Source organism: Macaca mulatta, chromosome 5, assembly GCF_049350105.2.
Source record: "Macaca mulatta isolate MMU2019108-1 chromosome 5, T2T-MMU8v2.0, whole genome shotgun sequence".
Classification (NCBI taxonomy): Eukaryota; Metazoa; Chordata; class Mammalia; order Primates; family Cercopithecidae; genus Macaca; species Macaca mulatta.
This window is the reverse complement of record NC_133410.1, coordinates 30268822-30292095: the sequence shown is the minus strand read 5'-3', so window position 1 is coordinate 30292095 and position 23274 is coordinate 30268822. Positions and strand designations below refer to the sequence as shown.

The 23274-nt window shown below is 34.6% G+C and overlaps 1 protein-coding gene across 11 annotated transcripts in view; it reads right to left on the bottom strand.

Moving 5' to 3' along the window:
• Positions 1–14670: 14670 nt before the first annotated feature.
• PCDH7 (protocadherin 7) overlaps positions 14671–23274 on the bottom strand; it is a 427263-nt gene continuing 418659 nt past the window's right edge. For 7 of the 11 annotated variants that reach the window (XM_015138178.3, XM_015138177.3, XM_015138179.3 and 4 more), the window contains one exon: positions 14671–18979. In XM_015138178.3, coding sequence (XP_014993664.2) covers positions 18603–18979 — 377 coding nt within the window. In that variant the 3' untranslated portion in view covers positions 14671–18602. The remainder of the gene's footprint in view (positions 18980–23274) is intronic. The other 4 variants (XM_078002608.1, XM_015138185.3, XM_078002609.1 and 1 more) reach the window with 2 other exon arrangements.

Genomic DNA, 23274 nt, shown 5'->3' with positions numbered 1-23274 from the left:
ATATAGATGGTTTGGAACATCACACAGTAGGGTCTCTCAGGGAGTGGGAGACTAGGAGAGGGATAGCATTTGGAGAAATACCTAATGTAGATGATGGGTTAATGGGTGCAGCAAACCCCCACGGCCTGTGTATACTTATGTACCAAACCTGCACGTTCTGCACATGTACCCCAGAACTTAAAGTATAATAAATAGATAGATAGAGAGAGAGAGAGATAGATAGATAGATAGAGAGAGAGAGAGAGAGAGAGAGAGATAGATAGATAATAGGTAGATAGATAATTTGAATAGATCTGAAAGGTGGTGGAATACACTACCACAACATATGCTATTTTGACATAAGGATTATTTTGAGCAGTATGCACTTTAAAAAATCACAAGTTTTGAGAAGAGAGCTCTTGACCCTCCTCTTTTTCTTCCTGAAAGCAGGTGATAAATACTCCATATAAAAGATGACTTCTCCATACGAGAAGGAATGTAATATTTTTATCATCAAGAAAGTCAAGTTGAAACTGAGAGAATTCTATACTAACAGTCAGTTAAAATAATTCTTACTTTTCTTTAGCCTCTCTACATAGGTTAGTCACTATTTCACAATTGCCTCTCTTTGTTGAAACTAGTATAAAAGCATTTAGATTTTGGGACTTATTTGAGTCTTCATTTCCTTCTGGAGACTCTCATGCCATGTAAAACTTACATTAAATAATTTTACATTCTTTTCTCCTGTTAATCAGTTTAAGTCAATTTACTTCTCAGGTCAAGTTGAAAACCGTAAGATGGTAGGCATGAAATTTTGTCTTCCCTAGAGGTTCCTACAAAAACCTGTATCTAAAATTGTTTGCATTAACCAATAAATCTGGAGTTTAAAGTTTTTAAAATTTATGATAAAAAATCATTAAAGATGTGCTGTACTCCATACATAATAAAATAATTTAGTGGACAGTCTCAGCTAAAATGCCTGAAAACAAGGATAAGCATCGTAACTGAACTCTGTTCATGCATTAACCTTCAAATCCCTCCACCCACTGCATATTCACAAGAAAACCTTGTGTAAAACAAGTCCGGTTCTCATTAACCTTTAGAAAAATCTCCAATGGTGGCACAGCATAAAGCAAAACATCTAAAGCTAAGAATTTGATTTTTTTTTTTTTTTGCCCATAGTGTTGTGACCACAACCCAGAATAAATTAGTCATGCTAGGATCACAAGATGACTTTTTCTCAACGGGCTTGAAGGGGTTCATGAATACAAAATGGACCCAAAGAGCCCGCTTAGTCTCCAGTTGCTGACATGTCTTCAATCATAGAAAAGAGCCTCTATCTTAGAAGACAAAAACTATTTGTGTAAAAACCCCAAACAAACCTTGGATGAGGATCTGGGACATGCGGTAACATTTTTAAATAGTTGAATGAATGGGATAGGAAAGAGAATGTTGACTGGAATATGGAATAACTCAAACTTGGTTTTGAGATTCTTAACCAGAATTTTCTTAGAGCCTAGATCCAAATTTAATTAAGTGGAATCTGTTGTATTCATTGTCTTAGAAGCTTTAAATATGATTCATATTTATCTCCATTTTATAATAGTAGAAGTTAAAATTTCACAATCAAAAAAGAGAGAAAACGTTGTGTTTAACTAAAATAATTTTGTCCATTGTCCCTATGGAAATTTTACATGCATACAGATGCTTGTGACAAAGTGTTTTTTTATAAAATATAACAGGGGAAAGTTTAGAATGAAGAAGCAATTTTGTGAATAAATCCTTTCTAAAACAGGCTGAAATTTCTGAACATATTCACAATAAAAATTTGAGGGCCATTAATTTACAGGATAATTACATTATAGAACCAACGGTTAAGAACACATTTTCAATGATGCTTTCTATAAATTAGTGAAAAGGCTATCTTCCTTCCTGCCTTCTCTTCTTTCTTTCAAGTTTCGCATCTTACTGGGCTTCAACTATGTGTCATAAACTGGCTTAGTTTATTGTGATATAATATTGAATAATGTAGACAGGTTGTCCTAAGTCCTCTTGGAACTTAGAATCTGGGTGGAAAGCCTGTCTATTTGTTGATCCTATAATATGAAGGCCATCAGAATTCATACTTGGGATTACAAAAATAAAAATTATACCTTCCCTCTTCAAATTAGTGAGTATTCAGTTAGTAAATTAGTATTATCCACAATCAAGTTCAACTTCAATTTGACCATATGACACACATTTCTAGGACTTGAATACTCATATTGACCGACTTGAATTTATTTTTCGGCAACCCTGATATCTTGAATTTTTATCAATCACAGCTTTAAAAGTTACACTATATCAATTATAAACAAACAGACATAGAAGCTATAATTCACAGAAACCCAGTAGTATTAAATAAGCCACAAAACTGTGCTCACAGAATCTCTAGAATCATTTAAGACTCCTTGCAAAGATGCAGTTCCACAAAGCTCTGTCCCCTGTTCACCTGGGACCACTCCTGAAGTCAGCTTCTCCTCAGCCTCTGAAGTGGCAGTAGATTATGCAAGATAATGAAATGTGTTTGTTTTATGGAAAACATTTTTTGAAAGATACATTCATTCAGAGATTTAGAAAGCCTGTCTTTAGCTTCTGAGAGGTTGTGTGTAAACAGTCCCCTACCCTTATACGTCTGAAGAGCTGGAGTAAATGAGACTTCACTTTTATTAACAAATGAAGGGTCAGTCATAGTGGTGAGGGGCACAGACTCTGGAGGCCAAAATCTTGAGTTTGAATTTGTAATCCACTGTTGGTGACCTTGAGCAATTTGCTGATTTTTTTTGTGTCTCAGTTTACTCACTTGAAAAGTAAGATGATATGATTCATTCTCATAAGATTGTTTTGAAGGTTAAATAAGTTAATAATCATAAAACTCTTGGAATCATTCCATACATACAAAAAATCATATACATATGTATACATGTGTGTTTATATATATACGCTAAATTAATTTTAATTTGAAAATTAGCTGAAATTGAATTGCACAGAGTGAACCAAGAGTAACCAAATAATCACATGTTTAAACTTTACCTTTCTTTTACTGTAGACATACATACATGTTGAATGAATTAAAACATGAAGAGAAGAAAAGAGGATCTGAAAAAGAAAGTCTAGTGTTAAAATTAAATATCCAGAACAACAGAGAAGGCATATGGGAATTACAGTAGAAATGTCATTTAAAATTTTCTCTTGTAGATCGTTTATTATGCTGGCTGTAAAAGACAGTGCTGACTGTACATCATTCCTTGAAAGAGTATCTTGAAAGTCATGATTGCTTCTGTTGCATTGGTAGAGTTCTGTTTTTGTCAAATGCAAATCAGAGACCTTATTCTCTTAGTTAGCCTACTTAAGTATAGACGGAAGAAGTTTTGACATGTATGATACCCTTACTGACTACTTTTACAACACAGGAGTGGCTAAGCAAAATTCACACAAAATTTCAAGAAGGAGCTCAACAATCATTTTTTTTTTTTTCCTTTGGCAAAGTAAAACAGCCACCTCTTCTCTCCCAGTTTAGAGATGTAAGTGAAATTGCTTCTTTATATAAATTCAATAAAAGATGTAAGATAAGATAAGTAATGATTCTAAATAAGTTTAAAACAAATATAATTTTGGCATATATTAATTTATATTTTTCTAAAAGAAACACTATGGGTATTATTTCTTAAGTATTACAGATTCTGAAACACATATTCAAAGCTATGTTGAAGGATATCATAAATAGTGAAATAGACTCAAAAATGTATTATGATCTATTTTTTTGACTCTTGGCATTACTATAAATCATAGTACCTTTTTGTGAGCAGTGAATAAAAACACTTATTAATCTGCAACCAGTCACTCAACATTAGTGCATTAATGAACACTGAAATCGTTGAAATACTGAATGATTTAGCAGAAAGTGTGTTCAATTACTTCCAAGAATTATTCTGTAACTACATGTAGCGTCACTCTAGAAATCCTTTAGTGCTGGAACATAGTTTCTCTTAAGATGGAGACCTCAAAAACAAAGACAAGATATTATGGTAAGGAATTTATCAATCAGAGTCTCGGGTGCCAATATTTTTTCATTAGCATTTGCATAATAAAAGATATGGGAAAGATACTGATAAACCTTTTAATTTTCTGTATCTACCTCTATCTTCATCTTTGTCTCTCCCTCCCCGATCCCCGCTCTCTCTCTCTATATATATATATATATGTGTGTGTGTGTGTATATATATGTGTGTGTGTGTGTGGTATGTGTGTGTATGTGTATATGTCAAGTTCTAGAAGATGGGATATAAATGCAAGAAGCAAATATTTCACTAAGGAAGGTGAAAGATCAAATTATTCTGCTGTGGTCAATACTTTTGATTTTTGTCATTGTTTTTGTTGTATTTTTTGTTTTGTTGCTTTTATTTAATACTTTTGATTTAAAAGGTGTGGATTCAAGAAATAAAATGGGCTAATGTCTTTTTTTCATACATAAATTAAGTCATTCTGCTGTGAGGAGGAGTGGAATACTAAGAGTGTTTTGTAAAACTCTCTCATATAGGAAAGGATAAATGAAAAAAATGATATTCCTCTCCTCAATCAGAGTTTTGAGGAATACAGAGATGATTTTTGAGTTGAAACAATCAAAGTAGGTACTAGGGAGTCTAAGGTTGATGTAAGCCTTGTACCATGGGCAGGATTTGAGTAGGTTTTCAGGAAGCACATGTTTTGTGATGAGGGAATAGTGTGAAAAAAATGGCTTAGTGATTTAAATACAAAGGGCAAGTTCAGAAACAAAAAACATGAGTACTAGAGCAGAGTAGCCATGGGAAAAATTGGGCCAGATACAACTGGAGAGGTCAGATGATACAATAATATGAAAAGAATGCTGGGAATATGCATTTGTTTTCTGCATTTTCTTGCTTTCGATTCTACAGTCAATATCATTAAGCAGGTATTGCAGGTTTAGGATTAAAATGCTCACTAAAAGGCAGATGTTAGGTAAACTCTTTTGGGCTCCTTGGAAACAGCTCTGGGGCTCAAGGCTGCTGAGATAAGGAATAATGTTTAGAGCTTCACAATTAGAATCAATCAGCTCAAACCATTTTCTGCCTCTGGGTTCTCCTCCAAATTGGACAGAGGATCAAATTGGCCCAGCTTGAATTCCCTACCCAATATGTGGCCAGGGGAAAATAGAGATGCTTAACCACAGACAGCTGGCAAAGGAAAACTGAGATGATTTTGCCAAAAGATGGCAGAAGAAAGGCTTGGTTGATGAAATGAGCAGATGTCCACCATTAGTGATGTGTCGAAACAGTAGGGAAGAGAGATTTAATCATATACAGTGTGGATGTGAAAAATGGGGCTAAGAAGCAGGGCACTTACAAAATTGCTGTATTATAGGATGGTAGGCACCCTGCCCCTCTTCTCAATTGTGCTCTAGGAATTCTGAATACTTGCAGGCACTAACTCTGATTTTTCTGTTTTCATATCTTTAACCTTTAGCATTACTGTTCCCTGTGCTTCAGATACTTATCTTCCCCTTATTGGTTTTCTTACCTCTTAATCTTTGCATGCTGACTTTTAAAGAACCTTCTTTATCATCTTCCCCAGCTGCTTCAGACAGACCAGTCACTACGATTTTATTTATAACTATATCTATCTATGTCACTTTTACTAGATATAACGCCTGTCATCTCTTTCTATGACCCAAAGCAGCAGATTTAAGAATTTCCTGTGGTTGTATCATCATACTTTGTTTCACCTTATCCTGGACTCAACTGACGGCAGCAGGATGACCTGAAAGCAGCCAGTAGGATGATCAGCAGTCTATGCACTCGATCATTCTGTCTACTGTCAGATCGTAACAAGCCTGTCCAATGAAACACAGGCTGGAGAAAGTTAATTGAATTAAATTCAGATTTAAATAGCTACATACGGCTAGTGGCTACCCTGTTGGATGAAGCATGTCTAAAAAGAACAACTAAGGCCACAATAGGAATTACGGAAGCAGAGGCAAAGATGAGCCAAGTGACAGCTGTGGCCAAGAAGACATCAAGGAATCCAAGGCGTAAAGGGATTATTAAGGACTAAATGTCTGTGCCTCTCTCCAAATTCATATGTTAAAATCCTAATCCCCAATGTGAAGGTATTAAGGATTGGGAGGTAATTAGGTCATGAAAGTAGAGCCATCATAAATGATATTAATGCCCTTATAAAAGAAACCCCAGAGAGTTCTCTCATCTTCTTTCAGTTATCTGAGAATACAATAAAACATAAGAAATGCAACCTAGAAGAAAGCTCTCACCAGAACCTGACCATGCTGGCACCCTGGTCTCAGACTTCCAACTTTTAGAACTGTAAGGAATGCATTTCTGTTGTCTATAAGCTTCTCAGTCTATGACACTTTGTGATAGCAGCCTGAACAGACTAAGATAGTTTATTAGTCAGGGTTCTCTAGAGGGACAGAACTAATAGATTACATATGTGTGTGTGTGTGTGTATGAGTTTATTAAGTAATATTAACTCACGTGATCAAAAGGGTCCCACAATAGGCCATCTGCAAGCTAAGGAGCAAGGAAGCCAGTTTGAGTCCCAAAGCTGAAGAATTTAGAGTCTGATGTTTGAGAGCAGGAAGCATCCAGTGTGGGAGAAAGATGTAGGCTAGGAGGCTAAGACAGTCTAGCCTTTTCACGTTTTTTTCTGCCTGGTTTATTTTCTGGCCATGCTGACAGCTGATTAGATGGTGCCCACCCAGATTAAGAGTGAGTCTGCATTTCCCAGGCCACTGATTCAAATGTTAATTTCCTTTGGCAACATGGTCCCAGACACAGCCAGGATCAATACTTTGCATCCTTCAATCCAATCAAGTAGACACTCAGTATTAACCATCACAGCTACGAATGAATAGAAGTGTTAAACCCGGATGGTATAATGAATAACCATTCAGTTCCCTGAGGGAAGGCTTTTCAGCTGCTGAGATAGACCCTGAACTTTCATACTTCTCACAACTATGGAGACAACCTTAGAATGCCTCAATTCTTTGAGAGAGCACCAAATAATGCAATTCTTTAATTATAAAATATTCAGATTTTTTTCCAGGGAGACAGAGAGCAACCATTTGGGGGTTCATCTTCTTACCACTATCCCTGTTACATTTAATTTCCTACACCCTCATCCTTCATTCCCCAAACTCCTCCTTCATGTTCATTCCTTCTCTATCATTTCCTGATCAAAAATCACTTTCAGTTCTTCACGTCTTCTTGTTCTCTCAGATCCTCTAGCCTACATATGCTGCTATCTTTGCCTGAAAATCTCTTCATCCTTCTCCCAACTGTGCATTATCATTCTTAATTGTGGATGCCTCTTTCTCTCAGTGGCTATTCTTGCTGCAGAAATTCAAGATAGATGTCCCACACATTAGTCCAAAGAACTTTTATTTTCTTTGAACATACCATGTACCAAGTGTTGTGTGGTTCTTGGTAATTTTGATAATTTTTCCTCTGGATTACCTCCCATCTAGATTATAACTCTATAAGAGAAGGAGCAAGCCATATCTTGCTCACCACTGTACCCAAACATCCAATATTGTATATATCTCATTTATTTTTGTTAAGCTAATAAATTACATCCACATTTCATGAAAGAAATGCACAAAGTCAAAAAAAAATTCAGGAAAAAATATAAGCAACTTTTCTGCAAGGTTATGATACATTTTTAGAAAGTGTTTCCTTAATTACATTATTCTTATGTATTTGATAATGAGGATAAACACCTTTAAAAGCTAGAATGACAGTGACTATTTTCCCAGATGACTTTTCCAATTGGTCATCAGAGAAGACCGAGAGATAATATCACACTTGGAGAAGACTGAGAGATCGTATCACATCCTTGAGAAGATGTTGCTTATTGTAGTATGCTTTCTGATTTGAATCTTAGCCTAGAAATTTTTCTCTGCCTCACACAGTTATAAGCAGGACTTCATATTGGTTAAAACAGAATCAAATTACAGCTAAAAACACATTTTGAGTTAAGAGGAACATCTAGACTTTCCTAGATAGACGTTGACCATGGTATGAGTGAAATATGTCTGTTCTACCTAATTCCTCCATGCTGGAGATTGTAAATCTGTGTGAGAAGAGTGCTACCTCCAGGAATTCTTTCCCATCATGGTGTGGGTGAATAAGTATGGCAGAGAGCAAGTCCTTTTATTTTTTTTAATTTTTATTTTTTGTATGAGTCCAGTGAAAATAAGCAATGCAAATGCTGTTTCCAAATTAACTTCTGGTAATTCAGCTTTGATTCATTATCCTGAATAATCAGGATTTTTTATTTGCAACTCAGGTTGAAATTAACTCTGAAGATATTCTTCTGTATACATTTCTTCTTGCCCTTCTTGAAGAGTTAAAGTATAAATTGGTACCCTCATCTCAATTGAAACACCAAAGCAATGTATGATTCTTTGTCAGTGTTGGGCTTGATTACAATAGAATGAAGATTATTTTTCCACCTGTGACACTGTAATTATAATCATCTGACTTATATTTATAATCAAGTGGGAGTGATTCTCTGATGACTTAGAGCCTTTAAACCTGAGGATAACAAAATGCTGGCTGAGAAGCACATACAAATCCCAAGCAGAGAGAAAAAACAAACCACCTGTTACACTATTTGTTTTCATCTAATAAAATATAGAGAAAAATAGAAATGATGAGTTTGGAGTGTTCTGGGCAATTTAAGGAAAGAAGTCAACAGGCAGTATACTAAACATCTCTCTCTGAGCTCCAGTAATTGACATAGCAGGAGCATACAAAAAAAGATGGTTTGAGCATTACAAAAAAAGATGGTTCACTGGAGACTGACTTTCTCTAGATAAGAGCTAGATTGCTCATCCATTTCATCCTCTCTTTGCCAATAACATCTGTAGCCTTGAAGCAAATTTTCCAATATGGTAGCATTGTTCTCAATTGTCATTTTTAATTTCTTAATCATCTATGGACTGACAGTATCTCAGTACCTGTCCCATTCAACTGAGAATTTATCCTTTTTTCCTTCAACTATATTTCCAGATTATTTTAGGCAATGAGAATATTGTTTCTTAGACTAGACATAGATTTATATAGTAGTTTTTTAGATAGCTTCACTTTTGGAGGTTCAACAAAATCAACTCGCCCCATCTACGACAAAGCTGAAATCTATAATAATTCCCAGATTGAGGCTTTAGAGATAGTTATACTGGTGAATCCAAATAGAAATATCCAGTGAATGTGCTGTAGCACCTATTCATAGTTTCTATGTTGATCACCTACATAATAGGTTTATTGTAGTAGTTGATTGTTTTTGGTATGATTGTGTGCTGTATAATACTTCCCACAAAATATAAGCTTCACATTTAATTTACCAAGTTAAAAATGTTCACATTTAGCCTTCATATGAATATTATTTCCTTTGCATTAGTTTAAAAACAATCTCTGAAGTTATTTAGCATATCATTCACTTTGCTGGGATAGAAAATAGCTAATGTGAAATATCGTAAGAGAATGATAATTTAACATTTTCGAAATGCAATTTTCTTTGGGGACATGATCAGATAAAGAATGTCCAATACTTTAACATGAATGGTGTCTTTTACTATTTTTAAGTTTATTCACTGAACTACCCATAATTTTAAAATATTATCAAAATGTTCACTTTTTCATATTGTTAATGTAAACTATATTCATTGTGTACAATTTGGAAAACACAAACAATAATTATAAGTAAGCTCCAAGAATGCTATTATGTTCATCACAGTATTTCTTCTTTTTATTTTGTGCATATCGTGCTCTAAATATGAAACTTCATACTTTTTTTATTTAATACAATATAATGAGAACTTATCCATGACATTTAAATGCAAGTATGTTAAAATTTTTGATCCAATAGAAAATAGCAAATCTCCCACCTCTAATCCCAAGTGGGCACTTCTAGAACAAGACACTCTTTTTTATTTTTTTACCTTTTCAAGTGGAGGATGATTACTGAATTAGGATATGAGCTCTTTTCCAGTAGCCTGAGGACTTTGTGCACATTGACCTGCTTCTCTAGATCACCCCTGTGATCTAGGGCTGAGATTTTTTACATAACTAGTCAGTGGGAAGCTGGTCAATGAGAAGGAAAGACTCTGATAACTAGGGTGACCCCGTAATTTAACTTTTAAGCATGAATAATAATGGACGTGTTGGAAAAGCCATAAACCAGTACTGTTCTAGGCAAACAGGAACATATTTAAGGAAGGCATAAAAGGAGAAATTTTAGTAATAAATCCTAAAATTCATATCAGTTGAAATCATTTTGGGTATACCAGGGTCAGTAAACTAAAATCTATTGGCCAAATCCAGCCCCACTGACTATTTTGTATGTCTTCTCAATGAAGAATGGTATTTATGCATCTAAGTGATCGAAAAAAAAAATCTTCAGATGTTATTATTTCCTGTCATATAAGTACCTACACAATATCCTTCATTTTGGATCTCGAATTACAAAGCCTAAAATATTTATAATCTGGCCCTTTATAGAAAAAGTTTGTCACGCTCTGTATAGGCTAATATATTCTACTCCAATAACTCACATTGTTTACTACTTTGCTACTTATCCATTTCTCTGATTTGGTGGTTCTCACAACTGAGTAAAATATGGACTCTTGTGAAGAAAAAAAAAATATTTTCAAACTCCAGAGAATATAGTTTTTCACACAATACTGAGTAAACATTGACTTACAAAGCAAACTTTCATTCTATGAAATTCAGTTTCAGCTGGGCACGGTGGCCCATGCCTGTAATCCCAGCACTTTGCGAGGTCAAGGTGGGTGGATCACGAGGTCAGGAGATTGAAATCATCCTGGCTAACATGGTGAAACCCCATCTCTACTAAAAATACAAAAATTAGCTGGGCATGGTGGTGCGCACTTGCAGTCCTGGCTACTCGGGAATCTGAGGCAGGAGAATTGCTTGAACCTGGGAGGTGGAGGTTGCAGTGAGCCAAGATTGTGCCACTGCACTCCAGCCTGGTGACAGAGTGACATCCTGTCTCAACAACAACAACAACAACAACAACAACAAAGAAAAGAAAGGGAAAAGAAAAAATATGCTGAAATATTACTTTGATCATTATATTAATAAAACTAAAAAAATTCTTATAGAATACCTTGTCCCCTAAAAGTCTGTCTTCTCTCAGTGAACCTCAAACACCAGTTTAAGAAATAGCTGTTCTAGCATATCCCAGCTGTACCGTAGGGTCTGGAAAAGCATTCATATAATTATTTTCCTTCTAAAGCCAGGTGGTAAAACTATAAATAAATAATCTATGCAACTACTTATTTTCCTTCTTTCTACTCTTTTGCTCTCACTTCCTCTTCATAAATGTATTATAAAATGGTTTAAATATGCAGTCAAATTTTTATAACAATCCATAAAATTGCAGTAAATATATTTTGTATAGTATCATATACAGCACACAGAAATAAATGGCATGGTCCTATCAAGTTATGACAATTTTACTAAGTCTGGGATATTGTAATGCACTTAAATTGACAGAATTAACAAATCTGGTTTTTATTTTTGTTTTTTTAGTTTTCTTATCAAGGATTTCTTTAATGCACTTTTTTTTTTTTTTTTTTAAAGTAGGCACACTCATTAACACTTTTGTCTTTCAAAACTCATTCTAATCTTTAAGATTATATCTGAAATTACTCGGTTGATCTCATACATCTTTCTTATGACCTTTTTGGTAATGGGTCATTTGAACCATGATAACTTAATGGAAAAAACAAAACTGAACATCATGAATAAACTATAAATCTTTTAGTATCATCTGGTAGTGTTGGGGATAATTTTACATTTATAAACTATCAAGCATCTTCCCACAGGAGGTTCAATAAATAAACAAAATTATTTATGTGTGGGTCACACATATTAAAATCAATGAATGAAGAGAATTTACATTTAACGAGAAACATAACAGGAAAAAAAAATTAGAGTTAAAGGAAAATATAAATAGCTTTCCACATTCTACATTCATATCCATTCTTCACTCCGTGCAGCTTAAAAATTTTATATTATCTTGGCTAATCACTTTTCCTTCCTGTAGTTTGTAAACAAGTTTTAGAGTAAAGGATAAAGATAAGAGAAAATAAACAAGCATAAGTTCAGTCCCCATTTACTCCGTTTCCTAAGAGCTCAAGTTAGCTGATATTGTAAATTTCCATTAAAAAAGCTGATTGGGTTGCAAATCCTCTAGACCTTGGTTAGCTACCTAACATCCCCTTGTCTGCTGGGAAGGTGAGGTTTGCTTTTCAAGGTGTGGCAAAGGCTTTGGAATGAGGACATGAAAAGGTTACAGATACAAAAAAGAAAATAAAAAAGACAAAAGCTCAATAGACCATTTCTCTGTGAAATCAGCCGAATGAAAACTAAAGTCAATTTGGGAATTCTACCACTATCTGATCAATTTTGATAATGCTGACTGTTGGTCGTGATCATTTGAGTTCCCAAAGCTAGACTGACTTTTTATCAAGCCAAGGTCCACCAAATCATCATTGCCTGATAGACTAGGTCAAGGGTATTAAGCAGGACGAAATTTGGCTATGAGGTTTTCAAGATTTACAATTTGCTGTCTGAAATACTATACAAGTTACAATTACTGCCAGAGTGTGCTGTGCAATGTCAAGTGAAGATAATTAGATGTCTATCTGCATAATTAGTGTCCTCCTCCTGAAATTCCCACTTTAACAAATCATTATTTTATTCAGGTAAATGTGAAAAGTTTTTTTTTTTTTTTTTTCCTTGTCACCATGGTAAATCATGTAAAATGTTTGGACTGGCACATAAGCCAGTGGAGGGAAAAATGTTAATATTGGTAGAACTTTGTGTTCAAATTTTTATTAATCTGAGAATGTAAAATTAAAAGTAAAATCTGCCAGACACAGTGGCTATAATCTCAACAATAGAGAAGGCTGAGGCAGGAGGATCACTCGAGGCAAGGAGTTCAAGACCAGCCTGAGCAACATAGCAAGACCCTGCCTCTACAAAAACAAAATTACCTGGGCAGGGTGGTGGCACCCATCTGTAGTCATAGCTACTTGGAGAGAGGCTGAGATGGGAGGATCCGTTGAGCACAGAAGTTCCAGGTGATGGTGAATTACAATTGAACAACTGCACCCAGCCTGGCGAGGGAATAAAGCCCTGTCTCTAAAAATTAATTAATTCAAATAAATTTAAAAATAAGTAAAAATAAATAAAAGTAAAATCAACCCTTCATAAATGGTTTATCTAACTACAGTTTACATTATAGATATGAGACTTTTGAGATAAATCTTATAGTAAATGTAAAGTATTGCGGTGAACAGGTCATTGTGCTAAAGTCAAGCTTCTAAGTTATGAGATGAAATTCTTCCAAAGAATCGGAGATGGTAAAATAATCAAATCTATGCCTTGGAAGCAGTGCTGTGCAGCTTGTTAGCCACGTTTTTTCCCCTCTCTTATGTGAAAATGTAAAGTCTACTCATAGTGATCTCATTTTATGTACTGTTCCATCAAAATATGTACTCATGTTTAGTTCTCACCATTAGAAAAGCAGAAAGCCAAAATGAATGGACGTATCATTTCTTCACCCCGTTCCAACTTGAAGTAGATTTTCTCACCATACTTCACCCTAATTCCTTCTTTAGAGAAGAAAGGCTGCCAGTCAAACTCAATTTACAAAGATATCTTTGATTCAAGAAAGTATACGTCATCTAATATAAATAAAATATATTAAATTTTCACATAAGAAAGGGGAAAAAACCCCGTAGAGAAGCCACAGGCAAAGATCTTTAGAATGTTTTTTCGCATTGGTAGATTTTAGCATTGCTGTTGTGAGATGGGACAGAAATTCCAAGCAATCTGTTAGAACATACAGAAAGTATTTTCTTTCTCTTTTAAGTCTCTGAGTTGGAAAAAAGGCCATGACTGAGAGATTGAAGAAGAGAAGGTGCTTACTCAAATAGATGCCAATTTAATAAATAAAGAAGATAACTATAATAGGGACGTAATTTTATAACAAATAGTAAGTGGAATGATTAAAAATAGATAATAAAATATAGAAAAAATGTAAAAAGTCGAGAAAGTCCCTTAAAGAAAAAATAAGTAATCGAAGTAAAAATTGTATTTTTTCCTTTATTTTCTCTATATTTCACATGATTTTTTAAAGTCTATAACTTTTTTGTATTTATTATTAATTTAGATTAAAAACGTGTATTTTCTAAACAAAGACACATTTTGACTTAGGATTACTTTTGTCTTAAATGTGAAATTTCTGTAGATGCCTCTGAAAATAAATCAATCTTCATATTAACGATGGTAAGTTCCTTTTTCTGCCATACACTTTAAGATAATAAGCTAGCTAGGTAAATGTCTCAGGAATTATTTTGATGAAACTTAAGGATCCGAGTTCTTTTTCATTATGAGGGAAAGTAATGTGACAGTTATGCATAATCCCCCCTAAATCAACAATTGCTGCCACATTAGCTTCCTTGCTGTGTCTTAATTTATAAGGAATCAAACCATCTTAAATCAAACTGGTACATGCATCCATTCACTTTTCATCCAATCAAAACTGAATTACCTGTCAACAGAGAAGTACACTTACAAGTGTGAAACCATTTGACCATGTTATATTTTAATTTGCAGAGACAAAAATGACAAGCAATTTATTTACATAAAACTGTACAAAAGCAAATTAAATTATGTAAAGTATTTCATAAATAGTTGGACGAGTGTTTAATACATTTCGCCATGTTAAGCATAGTTGCGTGCATAGTGACTCATAATAAACGATGATAAATTGTTCTCTGCTTCACTATCAACATCCAAGTAGCAGAACAATAGGCAATGATTAACATTACAAACAGATCGTACCACACTGAATGCAAGTGCTTTAAATGTAGGAAAAGTCTGAAAGTAAACCCTAGGTAGCTGAATAAATGATGCCTTCCTCCAGATGTTATCATTGTATCTTCACCTAGGTCACAACTAACAAGCTTTACTATATTCATGATCATCCTCATTTTTTTTTTTTTTTTTTTTTTTTTTGCTTAAGGACACATTTTCTTATTTATCATTGATAGCATATACCTAAGATTATTTAGGTCTTTAGATTTCTCATGACTATTTTTGGATGGCTGTTTGATTCTTGACAGTTTCTTCTGGTCTGTGTGTTTTATTCTTTTTCCTACAAGACAGCTTCCTAGGGTAGTGTTTTAGTCAGACATCTTCAGTACCATCTTAGTTCCTCTTCCCATAAAAATAATGCCTCCCTTGTTTTCTGAAACTCAGGCAGCAGGCCAGTCAGAAACCATACAGAAATGATATCTGGAGATTCAGAAAAAGCAGTAGATTTTAGACTGAAGCTACAGACATTTTAATACACATAAATTTATATAGTTACTCATTAATTTATAAATGTGTCCTAATGTATAATGCATGCAAAATTCACTTGAGAATCTTGTGTACAGAAAACAAATATGGTTTATATCCTGTACAACCAAAATGAAACTGTAGCTAAAAGAAACACAACAAAAAAGAAATAAAGAATAAAATTCTAAATCAATATTTATGGACTGATTTCACTCCTGATAGTATCTCTGTGTTACACTTACAATAAAAGCTTTCATCTTCTAGTCAGATTTAAGCAGCCCATATTACTGCCTTAATTTTGCTTTATGACATAACAATATTTAAGACTGGTCCATTATCTGAGTTTGTCAGAAGGCAAATTTTTAATATATTATTTATTATTTTCAGAAAATAAACATGGACAAATATACAGGATCAAAAAAGTTGGGAATAGCCCATTTCCCCTCATTGTCCAAACCCAACAACCGTTTTTTTACCGTAACAACAGGTATAAAAGGCACAGTTGCTTATTTTGCATTCACTCATTTATTTATTTTTTTTGTTTCTTTTTATTGATTTTTTTCAAAAGCACTCTATATATGGAGTGGCACCAGATTTAACCTATTCAAAATAAAAGTCATACAAACACAAAATATATTTCTGTGTCATGCCAGCTCATTATATAATAAACATGTTATGATAGCTAATTCTACTAGAATTACTGTGAATACTTACAGTACACTGAATTTTGTTCTTTCACACCCATTTTAGTTCTAAAGAGAGGTTCACGAGTTAAATGACAATGGCATGGCTATCTTGAATGGGGTGCAAACATCATTGGAAATGTGGATCCAATTAATCCGAAGGTCCGGTGTGACCCGTATTAGTTTTATAGACAAGAGAAGGGTTTAAGATAGAGTGAAATGAGCTATCAGTGGTTTCAATGTCTCATGAAAGAAAGAAATGCATTAAAAAAAAAGTTTGTCAAACATCTGTGTTATGCAATTGAGTATTTTCTTTGTAACGTGCAAGAAAAAATATGTATACATTTCATAAGTATCTTTAGAAGTATTTTGTCTTAATAGGTACTTACAGATTATACAAGGCAGAACTGCTTTAATGCAGTTTCCTAACAAAGTACTAGAATTGCATCTTTCCATAGTGTAAATAATAATCAAACATAAACATGTTCAATTACTGATATTTTAGTCCAATGTTTTTTGTTTCAATTACATATCTTTTTGCATCCTACCTATTATACATAAACTAACATCAAAATGAAAACTCCATTTAAGAAAGAGCATGAGGAAATGACCCCCAAAGAGTACCCCACCAAACAGAGAAGTGGTTTTCAAAGTATTTTGAGGACCTATAGTGAATTATCAACCTATATTCCAGGCTGTGTCACTTTATAGTCTAAGAAATTCTGCAAAGCATGAAACTACCCAAAGCTACATTGTTTCTACAGTTTGCTAGAGAGCCATCAAGGCTATGCCTTAACCAGCTTACAAACATTCAGTGATGAGAGTTTGTTCTCCTCACACCTGTTATTCCCTATTCTGTCCATGGATTGTCACTTTCCTCTGAATGTCCCAGCTCAATATTCAGCCATATTAGGTTATCCTCCATGGAGCCAGTAGCTCAAAGTCTGCATATTCTGTTTCTTCTTATTGCACTGGAAAAACTCTGCTTTTACCTTTGAGATATACATCCTGTGAAAAATGTCATTGCCCAAAACTCCTTTCTTTCATGTTCAGTCTAGATTTGTTTAAAACGTATATTAAATAATGTTCAAATCACATTAGTGGTAAAGTCAACTAGGGTGTCACCTTGTTTCAATGTTGTTAGTCTCAAAATATTTCTATACTGCACACAAGTCAAAATTAATGCACTTGGGGTGCATGAAAGTGTGCACTGAATAAGTAAAAAAATGCAATTGTAATTTAAAATGTGGATAAAAAGAGCAGCAAGCATAGCCTGGATTCTAAAATGATCATTGTGGACTTAACTAACAAGACTATATGGCAATGCATCTTTCTTAACCTACCCATGACCCATAAATACTATTTTAAAACATGGAATCTTCCCTGATAATATTACCTGAAACTAAACTTGAACCTCAACCAATTGCCTATTATAATACCAAAAATATATCTCATTAGTTTTCATTTTCTGAGCTTTCAAATAAAATCCATTTTAAAAGAAGGAACATTTTACTGGGCACTATAAAATGAACTAGTGTCTGATTGTTTCTGTGCATACATGGGTTCAGTTGCTTTTGTTGCTTAATGATTTTCCACGTCGAGACCAAATCAACTTCATGATTTCCCTGATCTGCCATATGATCTTTGGCCTTTGGATGATACAATTGTTCAAGTTAGTTAATAATCGTGGTCTTGTTCTGAAAATATATATATAATTTTTTAAGTCATAATTAGTGAAATTGATACATGTAATCATGACTGCGTGTATACTGAGAATATTTGGTGAAGGTATGGAATTGAAGTTGATGCTCTTAACCTGAAAATAACAACATATGCCAATTTAGGACTGCAATCACCCACTGAGTATTGTTTTGCTCTTAGTCTTTGTTGGAATATTAAAGCTTTGATCTTCCCAAAATGCTTTTTAATATAGTCCCTCTTTCTAAGGACTGTACCTTTAGAGGGACTCTATCACTTTCAGAGGATTGCCTTTGATGGTGATAAACCATATTCTGATGGTATGTCTGAAATACATTTTATCTGTCCTGCTTATTTTTGACCAGCCGGATGACACTCGAACAAAATCAAAGTGACTAAAATCATGCTTCAGCTTAGGGATAATGAGAGTGTGTTGTGTTCTGCTAATCAGGCTTCATACAGTTACTGTGGAAGAAACTTGCAACTATCCCCCCTTTTTTTTTCTTTTCTTCTTTTTTTTTTTTTTTTGGAGAGGGGTGGGGAAGAGAAAGTGAGTGTTGGGAATCAGTGAAGGGGTTAGACATGCAAGTAACAAGGATGGTTTCTACATTGTACAGTAGAATCAGGCTAACAGTATCACTAAAGGCCTGATCTGGAGGCAGAAGTGGCAGGCAAAGCTTTGTCTCTTTGGTAGCCCCCTCTTTGTGATTAAACATTTTGCTTTGTAAGGTTTTTTTGCCCCTTATTCTCCTTTTCATACATGTAAAGAACTTTGCTGTTGTTCCTTTATAGCCTACAGGTAAACTTCTCTTCTAGTGAGAGTATTGACAGGAGATGGCTTATATTCCCCTGTTTTTGTAAGGGGAATATCCTCAGGGTTGGCTTCCTCATTTTTGCTGAAACTAGCTGCACTGAAGGTCTCATAGGATGAGGTCAACTTTTTGTTCAGGAGGTTTCTGTTGCGGTCACCCATGATGGCGGCCTCCCCATTGGCCAACTTTTCCTGGCTTCCTCGTTCATCAACAGGCATGAAAGTGGAGAGTTTAGGCTGGCTCTTCTTCCTCTCTGGAGAAGTGCGGACTGGCATCCAGCAGGAGTCTGAGTGGCCATACTCATCACACTCACGAGTGCACTTCCCAGTCAGGGCTACATCTGGAAGAGGCCTTGAGTCTGAAATCCAAGGAGAATAAGCCATTAGGATTTGACACTCCTCAACAGGCTCCCCTGATCTATATGAAATTGGAGGAAATATATAAATATATTCCTTACCATCTTATTTCTCATTTCCCAACACCCTCTAGCTCATCATTCCACAGGACAGTCTTTAATCTCATGTGCATGAAAGATAAGGTTTTGCAAAGACATCCCACATTATAGAATAGGAAAGTAGACAAAATGATACGTTTAAGTGTGTAGATGAAACAGATATATGTGTGTTTGTTACAGGACAGGGACATGAGGATATTCTCAATTAGAAGCTCTAAATACACAGGTAAATTTGTGTGGGTGTTAATATTTTCCACATCCATAAGAAAAATTATTGAATCCAAATAGACAATTTTCTGGATTTATAAATTATCCCAGAAGTATTGAATTTCTTCCTGCTTATACATTATTCATAGAATGCAAATATGCAAAACCTTATATTTAAAATACATTCTAAGACATGGGGTGACTCATAAGTAGAACCAAATTGACAGCACATTATGTGGTAAAAAGTAAAAAGCAAGGAACCAGTAGTTATAGGTATAAGCATACTAGCAATATCACACATCTGCCCACCCTAGCCCATATCCCCTCACCACCCCCCACCCCACCATGCCAAATGACCTAATGTGTGCTGATGTGTTCACATCAAAATGCATGGGCCATATTATCTGAATGTAATGTACTGGGTGAATATAGGCAAGTTACTAAACTTTGGATGAACTAGCATGTACTCCTAATTAATGGTACTATCCAATGGAATGGGAAATGACTTTTACTTCTGAAAGGCTAAACATGTCCAAAGAATTCTTAGGAAACAAGATTAAAGATGACAGTTAATAATTACCTGTATGTATAATTGAAAGCATGTGTCTGTCTTTGGAGAATGGTTATGTCTTTTCTAAATATTAAAAATGTTTTTACAGACTTTGTTTGAGAAAGAGAGAATGGGAGAGAGAAAAACCTGCTCTACTTCAATAGGTTCTGAGATAGTAACCTGGAGGGTTTTATTTAAAATGTTTTATTGTTTTTCATTGCCAAACAAAAGAACATAATATGACTGCATTCCAGTTATTGTCACATGGTATCATTTTATTATAAGGCTTGGGACTTAAAGACTGCCAAATTTGACCTCTGAAAATATATTTGTAACCAGTGGAATCAGTGAGATGTGCATATGCACAATCCATAGATTCATTTAAAATAGAAGAGGAAGTTATTTAAATTATTCCCAAGATATGTACACTTTCTGCTTTTGCTTCCACACACCATCCCCTGTAGTTTATTTGTATAGGATATTTTAGACATTTTACTCGGCTAAATCTCCTAAATGAAGGCTCTCCACTAATGTTTGTCATTTTTTCCTTCAATGATGGGTAACTGAGCTATTGACATTTGTCGGCCCATCGATTATTGAAACAGTGTCCTGGGATTTTTATGCCCTTGACTAAGCGTTCACACGGAAATTCTAGTGTCCTACACAGGAAATCTAGAATTATCTGACCCTTTCCTGTAGGTAAAATGTAAGGTTAATTATTTACTCCAGTTGCCCATGCTGCCATTTGACTTCTAAGTGAGCAGATTCTCTTAATTTTTTCATCAAAATAACAAAGTACTTTCCCACTCATTGTTTTTTTACCCTAAAGTGTCTGTTTCTCAAATAAGTATTTCACATGCATTGTAAAAATCGAATTATTGGCAAATTTTATTAATACTTTTGGTAATCTAGTTGGTTTAAATGAATAAACTGCAAGTTCTTTGAGAATATTTCCTATCTTGGGATACTTTTTTTTTTTTTTTTTAAACCTGACCTAAATGCTTTGAACAGGGGGAAAAAAAAGGATAGAAATGCAAAGTGTAAAATCAGGTCTGCTTTTTACTCAAAATATTTCCCTTTTTTCCCACTGCTTCAACAAATTCAAATTGTTCCTCTTTTCTTATGATAGTGAATAGCAAGGGCATGGGAAAATAATCAGGAAATTACCTTCTGAAATAGAAAAAAAAATATGAATGTGATTGTCATTCCCTGCAGAAATGACCCAGAATTATCTCCAATCATCTCTCCACATTTATGTCTCACACAGTATGTCAGTTCACTTACACAATGACTTATACAGGTGGCTGCTTTTCAGGGATTAATTTGTGTTTTGAGTTTGAAATTCCTTGCACTTGTTTTCCTCTTGTTTGAGATGCATTTATAAACAGCTTGTAATTCTATATTCTTGCTCAAATGAGTCTTCTTACTTTTTAACTTGTGTACCTAAACTACCTACAGCTCATAAGAGATTATACTCATTTATTAAATAGATTGACTGAATCTCCAATCAGTTATAGGTGAGATGCTCTTCAGTTCTTTCCTTCAGTCTTTACTTCATAGTCCGGAGTATTTTCTGCCAAAATTGATTTCCTCTACTGCTTTTAATGAAAGGCAGTTTGTCTTCTCTGCCATCATATGCATGCAAGCTGCCACATCTCTACCCAAGAAGCATGATTTTTAATAAGGATCTCCTGCCATTTCCAAAGTAAAACACTTGATTGGGGACCACAGTGGAAGTTGACAAGCCTAATTGGCTGAGACATGTTGCAGTGTTTGTCATCAAATTTAGAAAAATAATCAAGAAGGGCTATAAGAGATTCATCACAAGTAATCAAAACTTCCAATTTGGTTGACTAAAGTGAATCTTCAAAAGAAATACCAATGATTAACAAATGCAATCTGTATTACGAAGCAACTTATTAAAGAAGGGCATGAGTAGAAAAGTATTTTTCTTTGTTTACATATTTTCTTATTTTAATTACGCATGCATATATTATGAATTTTTTTCAACACAAAATTTCTGCAGGATCTTAGAGAATCATCAAACGCAATTCTTTCTTCTTTCCATAAAAGGCATACTTTTAAACTGTCCTATTTTTTGTGGCATTATAAAGGAAAACCTTTCACAATTAGTAACTCTTCTTAGTCTTTCACTGAAGGATTTGTTTTCTAACATCTAAGAATATTCTTTTATGCTTTAGTACTGTTCTTTTAAATTTTGATCTCAGTGAAGATGGAAGACACCTGATCACAAATCTTAACTGGCATTGAGTAAATCAATACAAATGGACAGTAGGAAAAGAAAATAATATTCTCTGTAAGCATTTTCCACAATAAAGCCAGTTCTTTAGAGATTTTTTTTGTTTGTTTCTGTATTTCTCAATGCCCCCACACCCCATCAATCTTATCAAACCTTGAGAAGACTGGAAGTAAAAAAATAGTATCCATCAAATCCCGTTCTTGCTTAACATTCCTTGCAGAGGTTTCCATTTTAATCAAGTTATGTTATTTCCTAGAATCATTGCATCATATTAGAAAGTTAAGGTCCTTTCCTAGACATAAGGTTAATGTCCCTCTTGAAAGTAGACAGTTTTTTTCTTTTCCTTTGTTTTTTTTTTTTTTTTTTTTTTTTGAGACAGGATCTTACTCTGTTGCCCAGACTGGAGTGCAGTGGTGCAATCTTGCCTCACCTCAACCTCTGCCTCTCAGGCTCAAGCGATTCTCCTGCCTCAGCCTCCTGAGTAGCTGCAGTTAAGGCGCGCACCACTACCACCTGGCGAACTTTTGTATTGTTTCAAAATACAACAGGGTTTCACCATGTTGGCCAGGCTGGTCTTGAACTTCTGACATCAAATGATCCACCTGCCTCAGTCTCCCAAAGTGCTGGGAGAAAGTAGACAGTTTTTAAGCCATCATACTAGCAAACGATGTTAGAACAATTCATAACACATGAAGTACTTCCCACATGAAGTTCATCTCTTTAATTTAGCACCTCAATCATATAGCAAGGAGGATGGAACAGCGAAGGGGTCCAAGCTAAGAGAAAGCTGAAGCCAAAGAATAAGTGTTTTGACTTTCAATTTACTGTTTTCCCACCACAACACATTGCTTCTTCTTAAAATATAACAGCTGAGTTATTTAGAGGTCAATTACTGCTACTCATAACCATCAGAACAAGCTACAGTCTGCAGAAAAACAGAAAAACATCTGAGTAGCACAGGAAATAGATGCCACAGAGTCACAAATTTTAATACTTAGTGAAAAGAATGACACAACCTCCCTAAAACCACATATTTCGGAAAGTGGGGAAAATTATATGTCTTCCTAAGACGTCAGATTATCTCTCAGAAACAGAGTATTTTTGTTTTTACTAGGCAGGGTAGATGGATGGGTGGTGGGCAGATGCTGCTAGATGCTGTTACAATGACCTCAACAAGAAGTG